This window comes from Stegostoma tigrinum, chromosome 15 (assembly GCF_030684315.1).
Source record: "Stegostoma tigrinum isolate sSteTig4 chromosome 15, sSteTig4.hap1, whole genome shotgun sequence".
Lineage (NCBI taxonomy): Eukaryota > Metazoa > Chordata > Chondrichthyes > Orectolobiformes > Stegostomatidae > Stegostoma > Stegostoma tigrinum.
In genome coordinates this window covers 39,663,739-39,690,349 of record NC_081368.1, presented here as the reverse complement: position 1 = coordinate 39,690,349, position 26,611 = coordinate 39,663,739, and the positions used below count along the sequence as shown (strand labels likewise).

The 26,611-nt window shown below is 40.0% G+C and overlaps 1 protein-coding gene and 1 long non-coding RNA gene across 3 annotated transcripts in view; one reads left to right on the top strand and one right to left on the bottom strand.

Annotated features, from left to right (window-relative positions):
- LOC132210572 (uncharacterized) overlaps positions 1 to 10,747 on the top strand; it is a 29,351-nt gene extending 18,604 nt beyond the window's left edge. Inside the window, exons 2-4 of the long non-coding RNA XR_009446709.1 lie at positions 5,620 to 5,815; positions 9,912 to 9,990; positions 10,405 to 10,747. This is a non-coding gene — a long non-coding RNA (uncharacterized LOC132210572). The remainder of the gene's footprint in view (positions 1 to 5,619; positions 5,816 to 9,911; positions 9,991 to 10,404) is intronic.
- The window catches only part of LOC125458927 (ras-related protein Rab-6A-like), a 58,399-nt gene that overhangs the window by 9,759 nt on the left and 22,029 nt on the right, over positions 1 to 26,611 (bottom strand). Inside the window, exons 4-7 of one of the 2 annotated variants that reach the window (XM_048544774.1) lie at positions 22,863 to 22,968; positions 12,621 to 12,732; positions 10,657 to 10,750; positions 2,105 to 2,171 (exon numbers count right to left, since the gene is read on the bottom strand). In XM_048544774.1, coding sequence (XP_048400731.1) covers positions 2,105 to 2,171; positions 10,657 to 10,750; positions 12,621 to 12,732; positions 22,863 to 22,968 — 379 coding nt within the window. Of the gene's footprint in view, positions 1 to 2,104; positions 2,172 to 10,656; positions 10,751 to 12,620; positions 12,733 to 21,418; positions 21,525 to 22,862; positions 22,969 to 26,611 lie in introns of both variants that reach the window. The other variant, XM_048544773.1, reaches the window with a different exon arrangement.

Below are 26,611 nucleotides of genomic sequence, written 5' to 3'. Positions count from 1 at the left end.
TGTGCTGTTGCACATGCTCAGAGCGTGATTAAAGGGAGTCAGCATGGCTTTGTGACGGGCGGGTCATGCCTTACAAATCTGATTGAGTTCTTTGAGGAGGTCATGAGACAGGTTGACGAGGGGCGAGCAGTGGATGTGGTGTACATGGACTTCATCAAAGCATGTGATAAGGTTCCCCACGGCAGGCACTTTCATAAAGTCAGGAGGTATGGAAATCAGGGTGACTTGGCTGTCTGGATTCAGAATTGGTTGGCTGACAGGAGGCAGAGAGTGGTTGTAGATGGTAAATATTCTGCCTGGAGGTCAGTGCTGAGTGGTGACCCGCTGGGCTCTGTTCTTGGGCCTCTGCTCTTTGTAGTTTTTAGAAATGACTTGGATGTGGAGGTTGAGGGGTAGGTTAGTATGTTTGCTGCTGACACAAAGGTTGGAGGTGCCGTTGATAGTATTGAGGGCTATTGCAGGCTTCAGTGAGACATTGACAGTATGCAGAGGTGGGCTGAGAAATGGCAGATGGAGTTCAACCTGGATAAATGCGAGGTGATGCATTTTGGAAGGTCGAATTTAGATGCTGAATCTAGGATTAAAGGCAGATGCTCGGCACTGTGGAGAAACAGCAGGATCTTGGTGTTCAAGTGCATAGCTCCCTCCAAGTTGCCACACAAGTGGATAAGGTTGTTAAGAAAGCATATGGTGTTTTGGCTTTCATTAACAGGGGGATCGAGTTTAAGTGCCGCGAGGTTATGCTGCAGCTCTACAAAACCCTGGTGAGACCACACTGGAATATTGTGTCCAGTCCCGGTTGCCCTATTATAGGAAAGATGTGGAGGCTTTGGAGAGGGTGCAAAGGAGGTTTACCAGGTTGAGAAGGTTGACTGAGCTTGGACTTTGCTCTCTGGAGAGAAGGAGGAAGAGAGGTGACCTGCTCAAGGTGTACAAGGTAATGAGAGGAATGGATAGAGTTGATAGCCAGAGACTTTTCCCCAGGGCAGGATTGACTGCCGCGAGGCATAGTTTTAAGGTGTTAGGAGGAAGGTATAGAGGAGATGTCAGAGGGAGGTTCTTCACCCAGAGAGTTGAGAGTGCATGGAATACTTTGCCAGTGGTAGTGGTGGAAGCAGAGCCATTAGTGACATTTAAGCGACTGCTGGACATGCACATGGACAGCAGTGAATTGAGGGGAATGTAAATTAGGTTAGGTTATTTTTGGATTGGGATTATTCCACGGCACAACATGGTGGGCCGAAGGGCCTGTACTGTGCTATACTTTTCTATGTTCTATGTTCTACGTTCTTTGAATATTTGGACGATAGATTGATAACTCTGGATTCACAGAATGATTTATGTCCCTACCTGAAGCAAAGAACTTTCTCACTTAAATGGAATTCTCAGCAGCAATAAATTCGACAATCAAGTACTTTGGTGAATTTTTCCAACCCTGGAAAATTCAAGCGTAGCATTCACACCCTGGCTGACACCAGCTTGTTCAGTAACTAAGACATTTTTGCCTCCCATTAGCCATTTCCAATGCTTTTGGCATAGCCTTGGTTTCCACATTTACAGTTGCTCCCCCTCCCTTAACTCGATCTTTAATTTTTTGTGTCTCAAATCTCATTTAGGTGGTCAAAAGCGAAGTGAATAGTAAAGCGGAATGAATGAAATGTTAATTTCTCCCATCTTTCTCCATGAGAATGGAATAGTATCACTTTATCCATCTAAATTGGCTGTATTAATATTGCATGGTTTGTCCTTGAACAAAGAAAATAAATTTTCCAAAAACTGGGAATGGAATGGTTTCAAAGTATTGCTGGCACATCTGTAATAGCCCATGTATAAACAGAAAAAAGGTACTATTCCTACTTATCATACCAGTTACCGTACGCAAGGAAACTGAACCCATGCTGTATTTCAAACCAGTAAAATAAAAAGCAAATAACAGTGATGTTTAATATTTCAATTACAACAAAAACAAACTGACCAGTCATATGCTGTATACTGAGTTTTTACACTGTCATCCTACATCGCTAGTGCTACCATAATTATGGTTTTTCCTCTGAGTTAGTTAGATAGTCAGAAAAAATTAATGGGAAAGTACAGTGAAGGATACTGTCTTCTTTACTCTTTTCGGGTGCATTGTCCATACCAGGCAGAGCAGCTGCTACACGTCGGAAAAGCTGGAAGAAACAAATTTGAAGTTAATGATGCGCAACTAGTTTAAACAAAAGACAATCAAGTGTACAGCTGGATGAACACAGCAGGCTAAGCAGCAGAGGAGCAGGAAGGCTGACGTTTCAGGCCTAGACCCTTCTTCAGAAAGCGTTCAGGATTTTCTGGAGGGTCTAGGCATGAAACGTCAGCCTTCCTGCTCCTCTGATGCTGCTTGGCCTGCTGTGTTCATCCAGCTCTACACCTTGTAGTGTCAGATTTTCCAGCATCTGCAGTTCCTACTATCTCCTAAACAAAAAGACAAACTACGCTAGCAGAACAGACACACTCTGGACGATGTATTTTTGCAGGGTTTACAATCAACAAATTGTGCTTTCCAAAGTCGAACAACTAATTATCCTCATTTGTTAGCGTTTTTGTTCTTTATGAATTTGCTTGCAGTAACTGAAAGATGAATACGCCAATTTGGGGTCACTCAGCTACAAATGACCACTTGGCTAGAATCATGAACCAAGTTATGGCAAACCAACCTTATTGCCATTATCGAGAAGAGATGTATTGCACGGAAATGGCCAATACAGAAACTGAATAGCTAAAAAGGCTTACTGCCTATTACACAAGCACAAAATCAATAACTTCAATTTACATTGCACTTTTCTCAAAATAACATCCCAACATGCTCAACTGAGAAAGCAGGGTATGTCACTGCCTTTGCAGTGGCTTGAAAGTGTGACTAAAGGGCCAGTTGAAAAAATGGCCTCAGGAGGATATGGAAGGTTGGAGGGGCTTTCAGAAATATAGCAGGGCAAAGACCTGACACACCAAATATAGTGACAAAGACTTTTGATTGAATTCATTGACAGATAGCAACAGCAGAGAGCATGATTTTACTACAGGACCCAATTCCTCCTTTAAGAAAGGAGGATTACGTTTAATTGTAAATGTTTCAAGAAGAGTGGAAAATAAAAAGGGGAATGTCCGACAAAGAAAAACTGATGACCATTACAGCAGTACTTCAATTGTGTACTTCCATTGATATAATCCAGTTTCCTAGTACTGACTGAGCTTTGTATTTCTTTCCTCCCAGCCTTCAACCTTATCCTTATTGTACCCATTGATTTAAATCCAGCTACCTTGCTTTTCAGTAACTCCTCCCAGCTCGATTATAATTTTTGCATAGATATTTAGACCAACAAATATTTAGGAATTTGGATAATTATATAACATGTCATGTTGAGTATCTACATAAATACACAACTTTCACAAATAGGAACCTTAAGAATCACGTGGTAACCCAAAATGGGGAAGAGAACTGAAACAATTCCCTACCCAAATTTGATAACAGTCGTGCTTTATAAGAAGCTAGTCAAGGCTTAAAAACACAGTTTACCAAAGTCAATTTGAGACCCAGACAACATCCCATAAAGCAACTCACATTCTCCTGGTTAAGAATTTAAACTGGTACTCAACACCAACATACACTACAATTCCCATGTCTTAACAGGAGTCTTTAATGTAGGGACTCTACACTGATAACAAAACCCAGAATATTTGTCTTTGTGAGCTCATATCTACAAATATTTTTGAGCCATTTTAGTTTAATTGTCAAGGTTGGTCTTTTGGCAGAGCTGTCACTATTAGTGAATGATAGTTTTTAAATTAAGAAGGCAGTGTGATGAAAATACTAATGTTCGAAATACTAAGCAGACCTGTATGCAATTCTTGATTGTTGAATGCTTAACTACAATGAAATACAGTTATGAATGTATGCCTTTTCAGAGACAGTCCTTCCAACAAGATGTTAAACTAAGGCTTCATCTGCCTGTTCGAAAAATTGTGGTATTGTTCAAACAAGAGTGTGTGTGTTCCGGTCTGTGGCACAACATTTCTTCCCCAAAAGAAATAGGTAATTGATTGATCTGTTAATTCATTCATTGCCCATGGAACCTTATAGCAAAATTTACCCAAATAATACTAACTTTTGAACATTCTCAGGACACGGCGAAATAACTCGAAACTGCATATTCATTAGTTAGTGCAGTGGAGATGAGACAGTTTCATGAAAAAAGGCAACATCCCAATAATGTAAGTAATGAAAATTAACATTTTCTTCACTTATCTTCAAATAAATTCAGACAAAAGTGAGGAACAATATATAAACATCTGATCAAATTCTTATGATAAACATCTTTTGTAGGAGCAAGAGTAGACCATTTAATTCCATGTGCCTGTTCCACCATTCAATTAGTTCCTGGCTGCTCTCCAATTTAAATCCATGAGCCTGCCTCAATTCTTTATTCCTGAGCATCCTGATCTAGCAAAGCACCAAATTTTTAAAAGTTCGGTTTAACAAACATCACCTGCACTGGGGAAGAGCATTCCATATTTCCACAATTTTTCTACAAAAGGAAATTCTTACTAATGTTACCACTAAATAGTTTCTTTTCATCTGCTACATCAACCCTTCAAATCATCTTAAAACACTAGGTTAGTCCATTCTAGAGGACATTCTCTTAACGAAAGAATACGAGCTTCTAAAGAATCCATCCTCTCAACATATCTGATCATTCCAGTAAATCTGTGCTGCCGTAAGGCTCATATATCCTTTGAGAACGAATCTTAATATTTAAAATGATATGTAACAAGGACCTTATACAATTAGAATATAAAGTCTTACCCCATTGTATTCCAGCTCCCTTGGGATCAATATCAATATTCCATTTATTTTTTAACATTGTTGTGTCCCCAGCACTTTTTCTTAACTTGGACTTTAAATATTTCTGCTCCTCTACAATATACACTATTCAATAGTCAGAAAACATTGTCAATCTAATATTCAAGTTGGGCTTCAAACTTTCTAACAGTGAAGAGAACTACGATAAGCTGCCATTCAATCTCAATCAACAATAGCTCCTTGGACTTTTCCCTCCATCCAAGTCATTTATAAGGATTCCAATATTCTCCAGTTGTACAAGACATTTAATAACGATAGCATTAAACCATGTTAGCAAGTGGTTTATTCATCTGCTAAATTGGATCTTTGTTTATTCAGCCTGTCCTTTTAAACCACAAAATTTAATAGTTTCCAATGTGAAATTAAAGATGGGTTCAAGGATATATTTTAGATTGAAAGGTCTTTGGACACTTCTGCTCCCAGGTCAAGATAAAAAGAAAGCAGTAGTGCGAACTGATGACTTCCTTTTGTACTGGAGATTTCAAAAGGTTTACAGTATGAAGTATATTAAATACTCATTCTTGAACGCCATCTTGAATCTGGCAAGACATTTACTAATCCAAAGCTGAAACTGAACAGTAATGGCTAGTGAGAAAAACATTTTCTTAGTCTGAACTAATTAGACATGGATCATGGATGTTTTAAGGAGGAGATAACAATACTTCTCTAAAATTCATGATTTTAATCTACATAGTAAATCTTTGTTTTCAATCATCTATTAGGAATCGAAAAAATTCAAAACCGGTTGACTCGTCAGATCACATAGCTGTTGCCAGCTGAAATGTCGAAATTAGCAGGATAGACAAGGCTAATATTTGTGTAAACTTTGTAAGAAATGGAAATGCCTGGAAGCACAAGTGGAAGAAATAACTCCATGGGGGCTAACTTCAACTCAAATTAAATACAACTCAAAAACAGGTAAGCACAATACAAGGATAATTTTTTTCATAAATCCCATCAGAAATATACACATGCTGATTTAAGATGATTTTAGATAGGGATACACAAGATGAAAAGGTTGTTTAAAACTGCGGTGACATTGAGTTAAAGTTAATACATGAAATCCTAAAGTTAAATCTAAATGAAGAGTACCAGACAGGCAAACAACAATAGAAAACCGGGGCGAAACAGAGTTAAATGAACCATTCTAATTTACATTTATTTGAATTTTGTTTCTTTAATAAAGCTGGTTCATAACTGCAGCATGAGATATACAACCTTTTTGTTAATTATTTTCCAGTGCATCCAGGACAACTGTATCTTTTATATCTATCAATGTTCACAGATTTATTGCCCTGCTGAACACAATACTGCCCAGATTACAGCACAGTTAAAAATCATTTGGTTCATAGAAAGCATGAGCTTATTTGTATAAGTGGTCTTTTGTGCTGGGCCTGAGTGTAAAATAATCTGGAGTATGTTAAGAACAAAATTGGAAGGGGTAAACCTAAGGTATGAAACCTGAAATAATGAGATTAAAGGTGGAGTGGATTGAAGTTTTCAAATAATGAAGAAAGTAATGTCATTCTAGAAGGAGAATGCAGTCTTGCTACAGTCCAACACCACCTCGTGAATACAGAAAGCAAAAAATTAAACAGCTTTAGGACACCAATTGCAAAAATTGGGAGGTACATCTCCCTGCATGTCTTGTCGCAGTTTACACAGAACTCCAAATATGATTTGACATAACATCCAAAAGAAATTTGCACTAGTCTTCTCTAGAAAAAAAACTGTCCATATTCAGAAACTAGGGAACCTAGATAACAACGTGTGAAGCTAGATGAACACCGCAGGCCAAGCAGCATCTTAGGAGCACAAAAGCTGATGTTTCGGGCCTAGCCCCTTCATCAGAAAAGGGGGATGGGGAGAGGGTTCTGAAATACGCAGAGAGGGGTGGAGGTGGATCGAAAACGGATAGAGGAGATGATAGGTGGGGAGGAGACAGACAAGTCGAAGGGGCGGGGATGGAGCCTGTAGAGGTGAATGTAGGTGGGGAGTTGGGAGGGGATAGGTCAGTCTGGGGTGAACGGACAGGTCAAGGGGGTGCGGGACGAGGTTAGTAGGTAAGAAATGGAGGTGCAGCTTGAGGTGGGGGGGGTATAGGTGAGAGGAAGAACAGGTCAAGGAGGCAGGGTCAAGTTGGGCTGGTTTTGGGATGCAGTGGGGGAGGGGGGGGGGAAGAGAGGTGGGGGGGGGGGGGGGGGAAGAGGGGAGATTTTGAAGCTTGTGAAATCCACATTGATACCATTGGACTGCAGGTTCCCAAGCGGAATAGGAGTTGCTGTTCCTGCAACCTTTGGGTGGCATCGTTGTGGCACAGCAGGAGGCCCAGGATGGACATATCGTCTAAGGAATGGGAGGGGGAGTTGAAGTGGTTTGCGACTGGGAGGTGCAGTTGATTACTGCGAACCGAGCGTAGGTGTTCTGCAAAGTGGTCCCCAAGCCTCCGCTTGGTTTCCCTGATGTAGAAGAGGCCACAACGGGAACAGCGGATGCAGTATACCACATTAGCAGATGTGCAGGTGAACATCTGCTTGATGTGGAAGGTCTTCTTAGGGCCTGGGACAGAGGTGAGGGAAGTGGTGTGGGGGCAAGTGTCGCACTTCCTGTGGTTGCAGGGGAAAGTGCCGGGCGTGGTGGGGTTGGAGGGCAGTGTGGAGTGGACAAGGGAGTCACGGAGAGATTGGTCTCTCCGGAAAGCAGACAAGGGTGGGGATGGAAAAATGTCTTTGGTGGTGGGGTCGGATTGTAGATGGCAGAAGTGTCGGAGGATGATGCGGAGGTTGGTGGGGTAGTATGTGAGGACAAGGGGGAGTTCTCTTTTGGCGGTTATTGCAGGGACGGGGTATGACGGATGAGTTGTGGGAAATGCAGGAGACGTGGTAGAGAACGTCCTCGACCACTGTGGGGGTGAAGTTGCGGTCCTTTAAGAACGAGGACAGCTGAGATGTACGGGAGTAGAACGCTTCATGCTAGGAGCAGATGTGGCAGAGGCGAAGGAATTGGGAATAGGGGATGGCATTTTTACAGGAAGGTGGGTGGAAGGAGGTGTATTCTAGATAGCTGTGGGAGTTGGTGGGCTTGAAATGGATATCGGTTTCTAGGTGGTTGCCAGAGGTTAGTTCTCATTTCACATACAAGGCAAGAGCTCTCTATTAATTCCTTTGGTTTCATGTTGATTATCCAGAGATTGGATATGTTTGGATAGATTCTGGAGTGATAAATTCACTTACAGGAATATCACTAACTGCAAGTATATATCACAACTCAAAAAAAAAGTAAGAGTCAAATTGAGAAAGCCATAACATCTGCCAAGATTCAGTTGATGTTAGATGAATTTTTTTTAAAAAGCCAGCAGTGTTTTAAAGAGAGGAAAGCAACGTAGATGGATTTTTTGATTGGTTGTGGTATGTTTCTGGGGGAGGGGAGGGGTGAAAGGCCTCAGATTTACCACTGATCCTCCATAATTTAACTGATGAGGGTTGCATGTGTATGAAACACAACAGCAGTTAAGGAAATTTTATTCTGTACCACAGTACGATTTTTGGTGGGGGGGGGGGGGGGGGGCAAGGGGGAATTATCTAAACGGCAAAACAGACGCAGAAAGTTATCATTCAGAGAACCCCTCCTTTGCAAAATATCTGACCTTTCTCAAAGCAGCAAGAATTAAACTGGACCCAGTTCCAAGTACCAGGCTCATCAGTAAATAGTGGTACGTGCAAAATAAATTACGATGACAATGTTAATGGGGTTATTACAAGCCTAGCATCAAAAATAAAAATGCTGTTTATTTGAAAATTTTTTTTAAAATTAGTAAAAGTTCTCAGAATTGGGCATCCAAATGGCACAATATGCTTTTATATTGAAAGAGCTTGGAAAACTCTCTTCACCAAATTAAACGTTTAGGACACCAGTTCCAGAAAGGGTATTTTAGAAAGAAAGAACCTCGCTTGTATCATGCCTGACTAATCTCCAGAACAGTCACAGAAGTTTAAATATTTTGAAACCAGTACACAAATTCCACAATTTACAGACTCAGGTTAACAAAGCATGGACCAGGTTACTTCATTTAACCATTACTACTTATTACGAGTAGCTGTAGGTAAACAGTTACAAACCATTGGCATGTAACTCCACTTGTAAGTACTCTAAAATCCTCTAAAAAACTCCCCTCTAAACACACACACATGGACTGACAAAGGTAGCTTTTATGGGCACGGGAAACTGGAAAGATAGTTCAGTAGTCCCCATTCAGAGGATCTGCTGAGATCATTCATGTACAATCAGAATGCTGCTTCCAAGATTTTTCTTTTTTGAAAACTTTCGCTGGTCCACAGGAGTGGCTGTTCCACTCTTATAAAAAGGTGTCTGAGTTAGTAAAAGTCACAGGTTACAGAAGCTGAAGGAAGAAACTGGTTTATCTCAGACTTAAAGTGACTTGTACTGCAGAGAATAGAGAGGACTCCTGAGCTGGAGGAGATCAGATGACTTCTTTCTGTCTTGTTCACAGACACAGGCTGCTGAGCTACTTAAGCTGATTCATTCAGCATAGTTGTTAGCAGGTAGAAGGTCATATTGTCGACAACTAGCTCACAGAATAAAGAGTTACTTTTTGCTCAGTGAATTTCCATTTGTACGTACATTTGGCTCCAGCTCATGTGCAATACACTTTATACCACTTTTTGAGTAAGCAGCTGTGTAAATTGTGCCTACAGTGAGTAGGAGTTTACTTATTTTAAAACAATCCTTCAATAAACCCAGTCTTTAAAGAAAAAGTTCCTTTCCCATTTCAGTTCACGATTAAAAACAGAAAATGAAAAGATATTATTATTACAATGGATTACTACTACTTTCTGCAGTGGGAGAAGAGTTATAGTACAGCAATAATGGAGGACTTCAATTATCCTAAGACAAATTAGAAAGGTAGAACATTGGTAGTGTGTTCAAGTGAACTAATTTGATTAGTACGTTTCCAGCTCAATGAGGAAAATAACTTTGCTGGATCTGATTCTAGGAAAATAAGGTGACTGAAGTGAAGCAAGGGTTGAGCACCAGAGAAGACAGATTTAAAGCGATTGGCAAAAGAATCAAAGGTAATGTGAGAATTTTTGTTGTTTTACTACGTGATTATAGTTGGAATGCAGTACCTGAAAAGGATAAAGAAGGCAGATATAACCATTCCATTTCCTTTTGAATTCTATAAATATTGAATGAGAAAAGATACTTGCAGATACTTGCATAAAAGAAATGTGTGAAATGATTAAAAGGTACAGTAGAGATAATTAACAAAGGCTAAATGTGATAATAACTAGAAATAATTTGAATCAATATATTTAATAGTACCAAACATTTTTAAATATTTATCTTGTGTAAAATTTTAAGGCATAACTCTCTGCACATCAACTTGGCCTACTTTACAGGAATCAATTTGTGAATTCAAGGTAGAAACAGCTCAGTAATTCAAGCCTCAGATGAATTTTGCATTTCCAATTTTATTTTTATACAAGATAAAGAAGTGCAGATGCTGGAAACCTGTACCAAACAAAAATAAATTGTTGGAGAAACTCAAGGTCTGGCAGCATCTATGGAAAGAAAACAGAGTTAATATTGATGATAACAAAGTGTGAAGCTGGATCAACACAGCAGGCCAAGCAGCATCTCAGGAGCACAAAAGCTGACGTTTCGGGCCTAGACCCCTCCAGTAACCCTTCCTCAGAACTTGTTTTTTTAAATAAACATGTCTGTACACACGAACATACCTGCTTGACATTATATCCGGCTTTAGCGCTAGTTTCAATATACATTACATTCAGTTCCCTGGCTTTCCGCTCTCCTTCCTCCATCGAAACCTGCCTTTAATTAAAATGTGGCAAAATATCAGCACGTGATCAAAACGAGAAACAGAACCATGGTATTAACGTATTCTAGTTCAGAAATTATACAAGTAACAACATCCAGCCATCAATAGTTCTAAGGACATTAAATTATTTCTTTCCTACTTTGCTCACACCATACATTCTTGAATAAGAAACTGTCAATCTCTTGAACCTATTTATTTAAAAGATTCACATATATAAATGATTTTTTTTTAATCTTAAGAACTGAGAAAAGAAGAAAACTGAAGAATGGCACATTCTTCCTCACTTTGGCAAGTGGAAATTTACAAGATCAATCAAGATCTAACTTTCAAGGAGTGATTGATTGATTGTACTGAGATACAGTGAAAAGCTTTGTTTATGAGCAGTACAGGCAGATCACAGCAAGCAATGGGTGTGCAGATCAAAAAAACTTAGAAGCATACAGGTTACAGATTTATAATTTTAAAATTTTAAAGTATAGAATGGTGGTAAGAAACGTTAGTGTTAGATCTGCCATAGGAGCTCACAAGGGGTCATCTGGTGTCAGTGCCATCTTGTATTTCTGTAGAGGGTGTAACTGGCAAATAAGAGCATGAAATCATAACTGGCAGGAGCAGCAGCTCTTCACATTTATATTGTCTAAACAGTCTAAGTATTTTACCATAGTGCAAAATATCTCATGGTTCTTGGGAAACTTGCCTGCAGGGCAGAAGTTCTCAACACTGTCCTTGAAGATTCGCCCGAATGCAGAGTTTCAATAATCCTAGAGTTCTTTTTGCAGTCAAGAAAACTTCATTATTTTAACTCCGTCCACACCCTTGCCCTGTACTTGCTGACCTACATTGCATGACCAGAAGCAATCATTTTGCATGTTTTCCCCCTCACTTTTGAAATTCTCTTCTTCTTCATAGATTAGCCACAGCAAGGATCCTTCCAAAGAGCTTGAATCTTTTAAGATGCGTCTTAAAACCTATTATTTTATCCAGTTTAACCCTTCTCTTCCAATATATTGCCTTCTGACTCAGTGCCTAATTTTGCTACAGTCTTCATATGAAACACTTTGGAATCTTTTAATTTGTATAGTACCTAAAATTTAATAGTTATCCATCTGGCATGTAGAGTAACAAACTTCCACTACAAAATAAACCTGTAGCCACCACTGTCATCTTCTCAGTGCATGGTGAACTGCTGAAAGTTTTAAAAAAAAAAACGAGGAAGCTGAGAATCAAGACCCGTTTAAGTCTGCTTTGGAGACAATGGCCCATAATTTTATGATTAGTAGAGAAACAAAAGTACTGAACTTGAGAACACAAAAGAAGTGTTAAATGTACGATCCAACAGTTATCTAGATATGCCCGAAATCCTGAATTTGAATTTGGTTCAGAGGTAATAACCACATTTTTCCACTAAGCTTCATGCCATATTGCAATGCCAAAAATTTAACCAACTGACCACATAAATTGGTCCCTAAATAATTATCACTTATGAATGTTCAAATTCTTTTTTTTAAGATGTGGTCTCACACTTACCTATAATCTACAAAAATGTGATCACCAAGAATGCTGTTAACGATGGCAAGTACTGACAGTTTGTCATCAATTCCCTCCTGCTTTTCTCGACACAGAAACTGATGCTTTGAGATCCAAATTCTCACAAGTGAGACCCCAAAGTAAATGGCACAGACATTTAGTGCACATTCCATGAGAAACATACCTGAGGCATCCACGGCATAATTTATTAATCACCTGACTTAACGGGGGAATTATAAGAAATACAGCTCACTTCAACTAAGGCTACTAATATCAATTTTTTAAAAATTGAATGAGAAAAAACATTGACATGAAATACCCATTTAAGCTGGTTACCTTTTGTCAGCCAAATCCGTTTTATTCCCAACCAGCATAATGATGACATCACTTCCTCTTTCTGTCCGTACATCATCAATCCATTTGGAAGTCTGTTGAAAAGAGTTCAAATCTGGAGGTCGTGGGGACAGGGCAAACAGAAAAAGACAAAGACAATCTGAGAACATAGTGAAGCAACTTAGGTGGTTATTTTCACTGCAACGGGCTGTTAGTAAAAATTAACAGTAGATGCAGTCGGTGTAACTTTATGTGGGACACATTTCTCATCTTGAAGATCCATACAATGATGTCCACTTCCTGCCTTCAATGAATTTAATTTGGTAAATGGTGATTTAAGATTTTATTGCAGAAATTAGTTTCCTCAATGACTAATAAGCTCGAGATCTTGCAGGAATAGGTTTCTTGGACATGCTCCAGAAACTTGTAAAGTCATAGAAGTTGAGATCAAATGGTTTACAGCCTCGTTTATGATGGGGAGGTTCAACTGTTTCTTTTCTCATGCACAAGTTCATGTTTAAGCAAAAAAACCTTGCTGCTGATTTTATATTAAAGGCTGATTTTGCAAATAATGCCTCCATATTTCATATTTAGGTGCTGATCCTAATTTCAGGCAAACACGGCATAATGTGACAAAAATTATGACTATAACTGGAACAGTTACGTTGAGTGATAAAGCAGACCTCTTCTCACCCTACATATCTATCCCACAGGTTCTTTGCTTTCTTCTTCACATTCTACAGCCACCTCTACTGCAAATCTTCCATATATTAGTTCAAACTTGGTGAGTAATGAATGGAGTGGACAAGTTTTCAGGTTAAAGCCCTACAAGGCTGTAATATAATCTATGTTAGCATGTCAATGCCATTCTGAAGGATTATCACATGATAAGATGGCACAACTGACAATAAGTTGTCAAACTGAAGCTCAAAGTAGTTTTTCCAAGAGATTCCAAAGTATACCATTTTCAAAGACAAGAGGTTTTGTCTTGAGTCCTGGAAAACATCTCAGTAAAATCATCAATTATGAATAGTCACTCACTTAATTGACACGAAGCCTGTACACAAATTGTCCACTGTCCTTGTCATCATGTTAATTGGCTGTGAAGCCTTTTGGAATATTACAAGGACATGAAGATTTCTTGTGCCTTGTGTTCTATGCCCTTTCATTTATTCACCAGCTTATTTCTTTCTCCACCCTTCTTAAAACCCTCTTCCATGCAAACCTTCCTTCAATTTCTCTCCATTTCACCCTTTTCTTCAGCCATATCCCTCTCCTTTCTCTACAAGGAAATTCCCACCCACCTCACTCCCTCACCATTCTGTTTTTTCTTGCACTCTCTCAGATTTTATCTTTGCAATTGTTTCTGATACTATGGACGACAGGAGGCACCAGGATTTGAACTCAGAAGTTCGAAGTGGACCTTTGGATGCAAGAGAGGCGCATACTGCATCCAAGATTAGGGAGAAGGACTGATCAAAATGATCTGCCGTTTGTGGACTAGCATTTTAGGCTTAACCTCCTTGTTGCATTTTCTACTAATAGGGACACCCATGTCTACTGACAGGAGGGAAAAATCTCTTCATCCAGAGGGTGGTAAGGCCAAGAAATTCTTTGCCACAGAATATGATTGAGGCCAAAACACTGAATGTTCAAGAGTTTAGAAATATTTCTTAGGCCTAAAGGGATCAAAGCAGGAACAGGGTATACAGTTGGATGCTCAGCCATGTTCACACTGAATGTTGGAGCAGGCTCAAATTGCTGAACAGCCATAGCCTGCTCCTATTTCCTAACTTGCCCATTTTAGAACCTGCAATTTAAGTAAAATAGCATGTTGATATGGAGAGTGATTTGCATTGAAAACAAAAAAGGAAGAAAATAGAAATAACTAATCTTCAGGGGGTTTGGGAGAAAGTAGGGAATGAATTAAATCAAGTGTTAGGACATTCTCTTCAATCCTACACTTCTGTCTTCCCAGCACACCCAGATCCATGATTGGGTTCCCCTCACCTTCACCCATCACCACATCTGGCTTTGCATTAAACCAGCATGATTCCAAACACATCTTACATTCCCCTTTCAGCATGAAGACCCCATTCCCTCTAGAATACCCCATCCAACCCGTCACCTCCCATATCTTCTAAACTTCATCTTTATGCAAGCACAGGATATGCAACATCTGTCCTTTTTAATCACCTGTCTTCTCAATACCCAAAGTCTCAGTCACTGCTTCCAAGTGAAGCAGTGAATTATGCATACTTACCTCAATACAGTATTTGACCAAAGTTTTCTCTACATTAGAAAGATCAAATTCAGATTCTGTGACTACATTCCAGACAGCCTCTGATCAGTTCACCTGTTTGACCCACAGCTTCCAACTGCAACCGATTTCAATTCTTCATCCATTTCACTGGTCTCTTTGTTCTCAGCCTCCTAAGCTGTTCAAATGAAGCTCAACATAAGCTTAGGGAACAGCTTTTGATTAGGCACTTCATAAATTGTTACTCTGTAAATCAAGTTCAGAATTTCAGATCATAAAGTAGGGATCCAGAAGTTTTTTTTCCTGGACAGCATGGTGACACAGAAACACAAAACTGGAGTAGGAGCAAGCCATTTGGCCCTTCAAGCCTGCTCCATCATTCAATGTGAACATTGTTATTTGTAAGGACTATGGGGGACTTTAACTTTCCAATCATAGCCCAGCACTGCCATAGAGTTAAAGGCTTAGATAGACAGGAATTTGTTAAGTGTGCCAAGAAAATTTTCTGATCCAGTATGTGGATTTACCTACTGGGGAAGGTGCAAAACTTGACTTACTCTTGAGAATAAGGCAGGGTGGGTGGCCAAGATGTTAGTGGGGTAGCACTTTGGGGGCCAGTGACCATAATTCTGTTCATTTCAAAGTAGTGATGCAAGAAGATAGATCCAGTCTCAGAGTTAAAATTCTAATTTGGAGGGAGGCCAATTTTGATGGCATTAGGCAAGAACTTGCCAAAGTTGATTGGGGGCAAGGTTAAAAGGGACCACTGGAAAATGGAAAGCCTTGGAAAAAAAAAACAAGAGTCCAGAGACTGTACGTTCTTGTTAGGATGAAGGGGAAGGCTGGGTGTCTAGAGAAATTGACATTTTGGTCAAAAGGAGGCGGCATGTGTCAGGTATAGACAGGAGAGAACGAGTGAATCCCTAGAAGAATATGAAAGCAAAAAGGAGTATATTTAAGAGGGAAATCAGGAGGGCAAAAAAGTGACATGAAAGAGCTTTGGCAAAGAGGGAAAGAATCCAAATGGAGTCGGCAAACATATTAAGGACAAAAAAAAAGGAGTAACTAGGGAGAGAATAGGGCCCATTAAAGATCTGCAAGGCCGCCTATATTGCGGAAGATGGAGGAAATATTAAACTAGTATTTTGCATCAGTGTTTACTGTGGAGGGGGACATGGAAGATACAGAATTTGGGGCAACAAATAGCAACATTGTGAAAAATGTTCATATCAGAGGTGGTGCTTGACATCTGAAAAAGCATAAAAGTGGACAAATCAGGTGGCGCCTCAAACTCTGGGAAGCTAGGCAAGTGATTGCTAAGCCCTTTGCTTAGATATTTGTATCAGTGGTAGTCACAGGTGAGGTGCCAGAAAACCAGCAGTTGGCTAACGTGATTTCACTATTTAAGAAAGGTGGTAAGTGAAAGCCTGGGATCTAAAGACTAATCAGCCTGACATCAGTGGTGGGCAAGTTGTTGGAGGGAATCCTGAGGACAGGATATACATGTGTATGAAAAGGCAAGGACTGATTAGGGATAGTCAACATGGCTGTCTGTGGGGTAAAGCGTGTCTCACTAACTTGATTGAAAAAGTAACAAACAGGATTGATGAGGGCAGTGTATGTGATCTATACGGAGTTCAGTAATATGTTTGACAAGGTTCCTCATGGTAGACCGAGTAGCAAGGTTAGATCTCGTGGAATACAGTGATGACTAGCCATTAAGATATAGAACTGGCTCAAAAGGTTAGAGATGGTGGTGATGGAGAGATGCTTTCAGACTGGAGGCCTGTGGCCAGTGTGCCACGAAGATCAGTGCTGGATCTACTGCTTTTCGTCATTTTATATAAATGATTTGGATGTAAACATAGAAGGCATGGTTAGTAAGTTTGCAGACCACACCCAATAATGCAGGTGTTGTCTACAGCTAAGAAGGTTACACCAGAGCAAATGGGACCTTGATCAGATGGGCCAAAGAGTAGCAGATGGAGTTTAATTCAGATAAATGTGAGGTGCTGCATTTTGGAAAGGCAAATCAAGGCAGGACTTATACACTTAATGGTAAGGTCTTGGTGAGTGCTGTTGAGTAAGTGACCCTGGAGTGCAGGTTCATTGTTCCTCTAAATTAGGGTCAAAGGTAGATAGGTTAGTGAAGGCAGCATTTGGTAGCTTGCCTTTATTGGTCAGTGCATCAAGTATGGAGTTTGCTCATGTAGTTATTCAGGACATTGGTTAGGTCTCTTTTGAAATACTGTGTTCAGTTCTGGTCACCCTACTATAGGAGAGATGTTATGAAACTTGAAAGGGCTAAGAAGAGATTTAAGAACATTGTTAGGGTTGGCGGGTTTGAGCTAAAAGGGAGACGCTGAATAGGTTAGGACTATTTTTTCTGGAGCATCAGAGGTTGAGGATGATCTTATGGGGTTTTATAAAATCACAATGGGCATGGGTAGGGTGAATAGCCAAGGTCTTTTCCCTTGGGTGGGGGAATCCAAAAATAGAGGGCATAGGTTTAAGGTGAGAGGTGAATGATATAAAAAAGGGACAGCTTTTTGTGCATGTATGGAATGAGCTGCCAGAGAAAGAGGAGGAGGCTGGTACAACACCATTTAAAAAAGCACCCAGATGGGCATATGAATGAGGGTGGTTTAGGAGGGATATGGGACTAGATTAATTTTGAATATCTGGTCAGCGTGGACCAAAGCATCTGTTTTCATGCTGTACAGCTGTGACTCTATAACTGATTATTAAACTCCGTATCCTATTCCCGCTTGCTCCACTATCTGTGGCAGATAGTTTCACAATCCCACTATTCTCCAAGTGAAGATTTTTCTCCGCATCTTGGCTTCAACTGGCCCAGCCCATTTCCTTAAACTGTGATCTTTGATTCTGGACTCCCCAGAGAGAGAACATTTTCATTGTGTTTATCCTGTCTAGTCCTGGTGGAAATTTACAGGTTTCTGATCAGGATTTTCATACTTCTAAACTCTTGTGAATACTGTCCTAACCAATTCAGCCTCTCTCAATACACCCATCCTGCCAAATCTTAGTTAAAATCCTTCCACAGACAAAACATCTTTCCACAGATAAAAGAGGCCAAAACTGCATTCAATACTGCAGCTGTCGTCTCAACAAAGCCCTATACAATTAAAGCAAACCATCCCTGCTCCTGTACTTGAACCCTCGCTTTCATTACAGTTTACCTTCTTCACTGTCTGCTGAATGTTTACATTCAGCTACAGATGTACAAGCATATTCACATCTTATGGCACCTCCTCTTTTCCCTATATACCATTTAGACAATAAATAGGCCCTCTTTTTTTTAAAAACAACCAGGATTGGATAATCTCATTTACTGCATCTGCCACAAATTGCCCACTTCCTCAACTTGTCTAAATTTCACTAAAGCCCCTCCGATCTACAAACTTGGAGATATTATATTTAGTTCCCTCATCTAAATCATTAATTTCTAATGAACAGCTGGAGTCCAAATACAGATTCCACCAGCACCAAACTGGCCACTACCTGCTACTTGGCGAAAAAGTAAACCTAATTATTCCTGTTGTTTCCTGTCCATGTAAGCAACCATGCTCAATCCCATTCATTTTAATTTTGCATACTAATCGATTATGTCAAACTTTATCCAAACCCTCCCGATAGCCGAAACAAACCACATCCACTGCTCATCCATCACAATTCAACTAGTTACCTCAAAAAAAAATCCACTGCATTTGTCAAGCACAATTTCTCTTTTACAAAACCATTCTGACTGTCCAGTCCTGTCACTGTTTTCCAAGTGGTCCGTTGTATAATCTGTCAGATGGACTCTAGCAATTTCCTCACTACCAATATCAGTCAAACTGATCTACAGTTCCTGTCTTCTCTTTCCCTCCAGTTTTAAAAAAAAGTGATTTGTATTAGGTACCTAGCAGTCCACAGTATAGAGAATCTTGAAAGATGACCACCAATGCTTCCACTATTTCCAGGGTCGCTTAAGTATTCAGAGACATAAATTATCACGACAAGGGGTTTTATCGGTCTTTAATCCTATCAATTTCCCTACCAATGCTAATTCCCCTCAGGTCGTCCCTCACACTAGACCCCATGTTCCCCAACAATTTTTGGGTAATTAACCACGTTGTCCTTTGTGAAGATAGGACCAGAATATAAGTCATATTGGTTTGCCACCTCTTTCTCTTTATAACCTCCTTCATTTCTGACTGTAAGAGGCCTAAAATGATCTTCTGTTCCCACACCCACACAAGCGTTTACAGTCAAGCTTAATCTCATATTTTACTTAACCATTATTAAACCAATCTTTGTCCTCCCCTGCTGAAATAAACTACTCCCATTCCTGTGTATGCAGATTTTTTTTGTATCTAAGACAATCCCTGAACTCCCTCTCAGCCAAGGTTGGGCCACCTTTCCTGTTTTATTTTTATATTAGACAAGAATGAACAATTACTGCAGTTCTTCCATGTACTCTGAGTGTTTGCAATTGCTTATCCACTGTCATCCCTTTAAGTAACACTCCCCAATTTATTAAAGCCAGCTTGTGCCTCATACCACCGCAGTTTCCTTTTAGACTCAGGGATTTTAGTCCCAGGCTCTATCGTGTCAATTTCGAACTTAAAAAATTCTACTATATTATGGTCACTTTTCTGAAGGGGCCACAGATTGTGTATGGAGAACGGCATAATCAACAATCTAGGATGGTTCTGCTCTTCTAATTCACACTTCCAGGAGACCCATCTTGTGTGGCTATTAGCCCGATTAACATGAAATTTGGTCTTCAACCATCATAGCTTCCGGCACCATTATGGGCCTTCACTTTCACTTTCCCTTCCTCCATACTTATTTAAATTTTGTTGCATCTTCAACATTTTCCATTTTTGAAACAAATTAATCATTAACTGTTCTTCACTTACGACAGACATGGTCAGATTTGCTGAATATTTTCAGATTTTTCTCCATTTATTATTAATCTATGAACAATTTACACAGGAAGAAAAGCAAAATGGAAACCTTCTGCGCTCATCAAGACTAACAACAGCATTCTCTGCTTCATTCCCTGCTGGTAGGCTATTTATTTCAACTAGATTTTTTTTCACATACTTATTTTTACAGTTAGACCATTAGTGTCAGTTTCCTGCATTTCCTTTCGTCCTGTAAATATCAACTATTTACTGCTTTATCCAACTTTCAAGAATGTACAGGCTGCTTTCCCACTGACTCTCAGCCCTGTATCATGTTAACGTGACCTCTACCATCCCTGTATTTATTCATTCAGCAGCTGAATGTGAAGGAGTTACACAATCAGAAAATGCTTTAATATTTTGAATCCATTTCTGAAGCATCTCTTAAATAAGAAGAGGTAGTAGGAATGCTGCAGTCTGAGATAACAAGGTGTAGAGCTGGATGAACACAGCAGGCCAGGCAGCAGCGGAGCAGGAAAGGTGATATTTCGGGTCTGGGCCCTTCTGCTGGACCCAACAGCTTTCCTTCTCCTCTGATGCTACCTGGCCTGCTGTGTTCATACAGCTCTACACCTTGTTATCTTAAATCCCAAAAGTGAATAACATAGTCCCAGTGCATTGGCAGCCGTGGCTCAGCCTGAAAGTGATTTGATTATAACATCTAGATAGTGAAAAAAAGGAAGCGAGAGAGATTAGGAAAGAAAGCAAGACCAAATAAAGCACATTCTTTATCATGACAAATGATTCGTACAAAGGAATAATTGCTTTGAAGTTAGGAGTGGGGGGTGCGGGGTAAAATCTGTACTTTTTTGGTGAAAATGTCATAATCAATTTGAATGTTACCAGGGAAACCAAATGAAATTGACAAATAGCTTCAAAAAAGCAATTAGATATTTCTTGCAATTGGGGGTGGGCGGGTCACATATTAGGCTTGAATCGAAAAAGGAATGGCTTGCCAGGTGTAATACCTTTTAGTTGTTAGTTCTTAACCCCAAGCAAATCAGAAATCCAAATCAATATTTATGGTGCAAGATCAAGAATGCAATGGACAAATGGGAGGTTCCAAATCTTTTGTAAACAGACCGTGGATTGGTTTTTTAACACGCTAAGTTTTATTTTCAGGATGCCTGGTTTCAAACACAGATTTCCTTTGACATTGGAGCCAGTAAAGATACCAGGATTATTCTTGGGGGAGAAAAAAAACAAACTTTTAATCATGTTTTAAAAGTGACAAAGCAATTTGGTTGACTCTTAACTGAACGGGTAATCAATGCTGACCTCACCCGTGCAACCCACATCTCATGAATGAATAAAAAGTTACCAATTGTTATATTTAGGAATCAAAATAAATAATTAAGTAACTGTCTGAATGCACTGCTATTCTCAACAGTGGTACTACTTTCACTAATTGCATCACTACGTTAACTACATAGTCAGGAACATGGAGAAATGATTAACTGCAGCCAACTATGCATAAGAAAAGCTATTCCTGTGAGAAAATGGAAATAGAAACATGTCATGCACAGAACCAGGAGCAAGAGAAAGAACTAGCAGGAATTTGCACTCACTTGTAATATCATAGACTACAACAGCAATAGTGGAGTCACGGATGTAGCTGGGAATCAGACTGCGGAACCGCTCCTGGCCGGCTGTGTCCCAGAGCTGCAGTCGAACCTGCAGAGACCAGGTCCAGAACAGCAGAGAAAGAGAAAAGGCAAGGGGAAAATGACAGGATCAAGGAACAATCTCAATCAGCACAGCAGAATGCCACTTAAAGGGAAGAGGTCAGAATCTCCACTATTGGGTTTCGTGATAATCTGATTTAGTCGCAAATTTAAACAATGAGAAAGTCTGAAACGCTCAGCAAACATTTTACATCAATTTCATCTCAGGCCTGCAGAATGAAACTGGCATCTGCATCCAATGACAATTCAATGCAATATCCTGATAACTTTCCTGAAATTCAGAGATTTGACTTATCAGATGTCGAGTATATAAATTATACAACGAGGGAACATAATTCTGTGGGCACCTCTGTAATACCAGAAAATCTGTCAATTTATGGTGCATTGCATTAAGTTCAACTTTGAAACCTCTGCAGCTAGAGCTGTGCCTTGTACAAAGTGTGGAAAGTTCAGGATAACAGACAGTCATAAGCTAGATCAACATACATTACACCTTGTAAGGTTCAGACCCCACCAACCTTTGAACCATTCAATTGTGCAAGTGTTGTGAAAATCTTGAATATATCTTTAACTATACACTTTAAAACAGTCCACCTCTTAAGATCACATTCCTGTCAATTTTCTAGAGGATTGAAATGCATCCTAGTGTAAGTGACCCTTTGCACAATGTCATTTGATAATACAAATGAGATATTTCAACTTCAACCCTCTCCTCATCCAAAGCTCAATGATTTTAGAATTTACAGAAGCAGCAATACCCCAAAAGGGGAGTGTTCAAGTGTTATATTGAGATTACAGTTGAGTGCTAGAACCAACTCCTTTCTCTTTAATAGCTGGAAGTGTTGTTAAGAGTAGTATTAGATAAAGGGGGCTGCAATACTCGAACACTGCAGCTAACTCATAAATACATACTTTCAATTCAGGATGATTTGAAAAATCTGACTCTGTTGTATGCAGATGGAACAGATACACCAGCATGAAACGAGTGGTACATTATCAATAGTATACAGGAATTCATGGCAGATAAATCTATGTCATAATAGACAAAGCTCCAGAAGAAATTCAAAGAAAGTTCTGCCCTGGGTTATTGGAGGTAGCCTGATGAAGTCTAAAGGTGCAAGTGAAATGTTTCAGTTCATTAACTTTCACCTAATAACCAAGGAAAGGTTTGTTAAGTCAGTAAAACCAGTATGTAGCCACAGGTGAAAGAGATATCTTATTCAAGCTTCCTCAAGAGCCAAGGTAGGCTAATTGCCAGATAGTCTATAATATTTTCATAAAGAGAACTGATTGTACTGAAATCAAAACACATACACCGAATACCTACTTGCAATATCAAACACTACAACAGCAGCAGCCGAGTCACGAATGTAGCTGGGAATGAGGCTGCGGAATCGCTCCTGGCCTGCGGTGTCCCACAGCTGGAGTCTGATCTGGGGTGGAGGAGCAGAGGGGAAAAACCAAATGGGAAAACAACACAGGAAAAATACACTGAACGGCAAAGTAAATAAAATGAAGAATGCAGGGAACCTAAAAACTTAAAAGCAGAATGGTATTTTACAAACCTGCCAGACGCTTTGTAACCATTGCGATAATCTCATTTCTCAGATACAAATACAAAAAGCATGATTAAAAACATGGAGCAAATTACTGCAGATGCTGGAATCTGTACTGTAAACTATAAATGCTGGAAATCCTAGCAGGTCGGGCAGCATCCATGCAAAGAGACAGCAAGCTAATGCCTCGAGCCTAGGTGTGCAGAATGCGAAGATGCTCACATATCCAATCGTCTTTCCTCGGCAGGCTGCAGTGTTCCAGTGAATCACGGTGTAAACTGGAGGAACAACATCTCATCTTTGGACTAGGCACTTTACACCCTTCTGGACTGACTGAGCTCAACACCTTCTAACTGTGAACCAACTCACATCCCTTCCTCTTCTTTTAGCTTTACTTGTTATATTGTCTGTTACCGTGTCATCTCACCCATCCCTGTCCCACCCAATGGGACTGTCTGTTCTTTCAGTCTGGCAATTAGATACACCATTGTTTGCCATTCTCACATTCCAATCACAATCTGAACTCTCAACATCCTTTTTTCTCCCAGCACTCCACAACCACTGACACCCCTCCCCCCAAACTACAACATAAATGCTGTCCCATCCACACTTCATGAGAGCTCCAATGAAGAGCCACCCAGACTCGAAATGTTAGCTCGCTCACTCGCTCTCTCTATCCATGGATGCTGTCTGAACCACTGTGATCTCCAGAATTTAATGTTTTCATTTAAAAACTTGGACGTCCTCTCCATAATCATCACATGAACACACAGGAAGCAGAACATGATTCACTGCAACATGCACCCAGTCAATGAGTATTAGATGCCTGGCTAAAGCTTCAATAGAAGCATCACTAGTATATTAGAGCTTTCTCTTATCCTCCCCTGAAGATGTACACGCATGCTGGGGTACAATTCCACATATGCTGGCTAATCTTTGGTAACTGACAAGGTACATTCTTCGTATAGGAGTCTGGATTAAATTCACCATGCATTATCATAAAGGAAACAAAGCTCAAATTCTGTCCTCATTTGAACTCCACTCCCATTAACGATCATTCAACATTAATCACGTAGAAAATTGCAGCTTTTTCAGTTCTCCCATTATGGAATGCTTGTTCACTGTATGAGACCAATGACAAAGTTATTACCTTTATCTTCATATCACACATGGGGCTCAAACTGAATAAGGCAAAGCACCACTTCAGAGAGAGTGTGTGCAGAATAATAAGGAGCACTCATTTCCAGTGTTTTTCCTATACACAAATTGTAAGCACTCTTGTAGCCTACCAAAACTAATAGTGCTACCAGGTCTTGACATTACCCTCTTCCCTACTGCTCAGTGTTCAAGTGGTTGCTGACAAGGTAAAATCATAATAGATTCTAATTTATAGCTTTTTTTGGGATAGCTCAGATTTGGAACTGAAATGGAAGTAAAACGAGTAATTTCAATCCTCTGTGCTAAACATCAGCAATATAACAAGCAGAATGACCAAAGCGCTAATTGTAGGCTGCTCATTTCCAATTTAATCACTAACAACAGCTCAAAACACCAGATCTTGGAGAATAACACAAAATTACCATAACATATTTAAGACAGATTTGTTGCCAAACTCCTATTCTTGGACAAGGAGGACATTCTCATAACAAACCTATTTTCTGAAATAACTGGGAAGTCTGAACTCTGCTGGCTCCCTGCAAGGCCAATCAATTTCATCAATTTTAAAATGACAAATGCTTCGGTCTGCAACAGATGAGGAATAGCTCACATTTCATTAGCTGGCAGAAAAATAATTGCAGTCAGGTTGAGCAAACTTTGCTGGTGATTTAGGGAAGGGGGTGGTTAATTACAGGCTATGTTGACTTCGCCATTTATGGCTCCCTTGGATAGGGATCTTGAGTATAATGTGGGGACCAGATGCTTTAACTGAGAACAGAAAATTAAGTCTCTAAGGATTACACTTTGTGAACCTGAGCAGATTTTGCTAGCTGGCTATACAGCAGCATCCAATCATAACTGCACCCGAGTGAAGAGATAACAAGGTGTAGAACTGGATGAACGCAGCAGGCAAGCTGACGTTGCTTGGCCTGCTGCATTCATCCAGCTCTACACCTTGTTATCTCAGATTGTCCAGCATCTGCAGTCCCTACTATCTCAACACCTGAGTGAAATTAACTTGGCAATTTATTTGGCCCAGATGCTGCAAGGACCTATGACAAGAGTCTTCAATATTGGCAAGAAACCTGAAAACCAAAACAAATAATATTCAACATATGATGTTTCAATGAAATTGCTGATCATCTTCAAATTTACTTCCAATAGTTAATACAATTGAGAAAGTTTTTGCGGTAAAATGTGGCATACCTGCCCGAGCCAAATGCTCTGGGTTAAAGTCCCATTCCATGGCAGCCAAAAAAAAGTGTATCCATAATGCAGCCACCAGGTTGAGTATCAACTTGCAGACCATCCAAGTGGATGCCAATGATTAGCCATACGAGTAGGCCCGATTCCTGGCTGGCAGGATGCTGCTGACTTTCAGTGCAAACAGATAGCTTCACAGGGTGACCAAGTGCAGCTCTGCATTAATTCCAAGTGGAGCTTGCAGTACCTGCTGCCATGTAGAGACCCTGTCTAAACCTCACTTGAATCATGTGTTACATTTGTAGCAGGGATTTGCAATTGGCTTGTGTTATATGGCCCGAAATTAATGAACCTTTCTAAAGGCAGGGATCAGAAGTGGTTAATCAGCAGCCTGGATTTGTGAAATACGGGTTGTATTTTGCAAACAACTGGATTTGAGGAAATAGGTGTGTTTCAAAAAAAGAAAGAATTGGACATGTCATTTAATCATTCTAAAAAGAGCAATAGGCCATTTAGCCCATTGACCCTGCTTCACCATTCAACAAGATCATGATTGTAGCCTTAATTTCACTTTCTTGCCAATCTAGTTTCCATGATCCTTAACTCCATTTGACAGATTTTTGAAAGACACAATCTCACCCTTGAAATATGCTTATTAATTGAACCTGAAAAATTGTCTTCTACAGTGAGAAGTTAAAAAACAAACGGAAATAATTTCAAAGAGGCTGGTTTCCATCACCTTTCATCTACACGTGTAGATTCCTTGACATTGATCCAGTTCTGAGTGAACAGGACGTCTGACACACCTATTTAAATCTGTCAGCCAGGGTTGACATTGTTGCAAATCACTACACCCCTCGCCCTCCGAGTCAGAGGACATAGGCCAGTTATTTTTGTAGCTGGTCCTGGGGTGTTTTAGCATTGGGTCAGCATCCTCGAACTCTGCCTCCGAGATAGGCAAACGTGTTGTTACGCACACTAGCTAGCCTTTTGCACAGAGCGCCTCAAAGGAATTCATTCTCCTCTTTAGGTGGCAAAATCTGCCATGTCCATCTCAAGTCTTGGATGCATAAGCTGTATGGTGTTCCACTCCACTGGGCCACCTATGAGTTAATATCACCCCAATGCCATAGGTACCGCATATCAATACCAGGTCTTG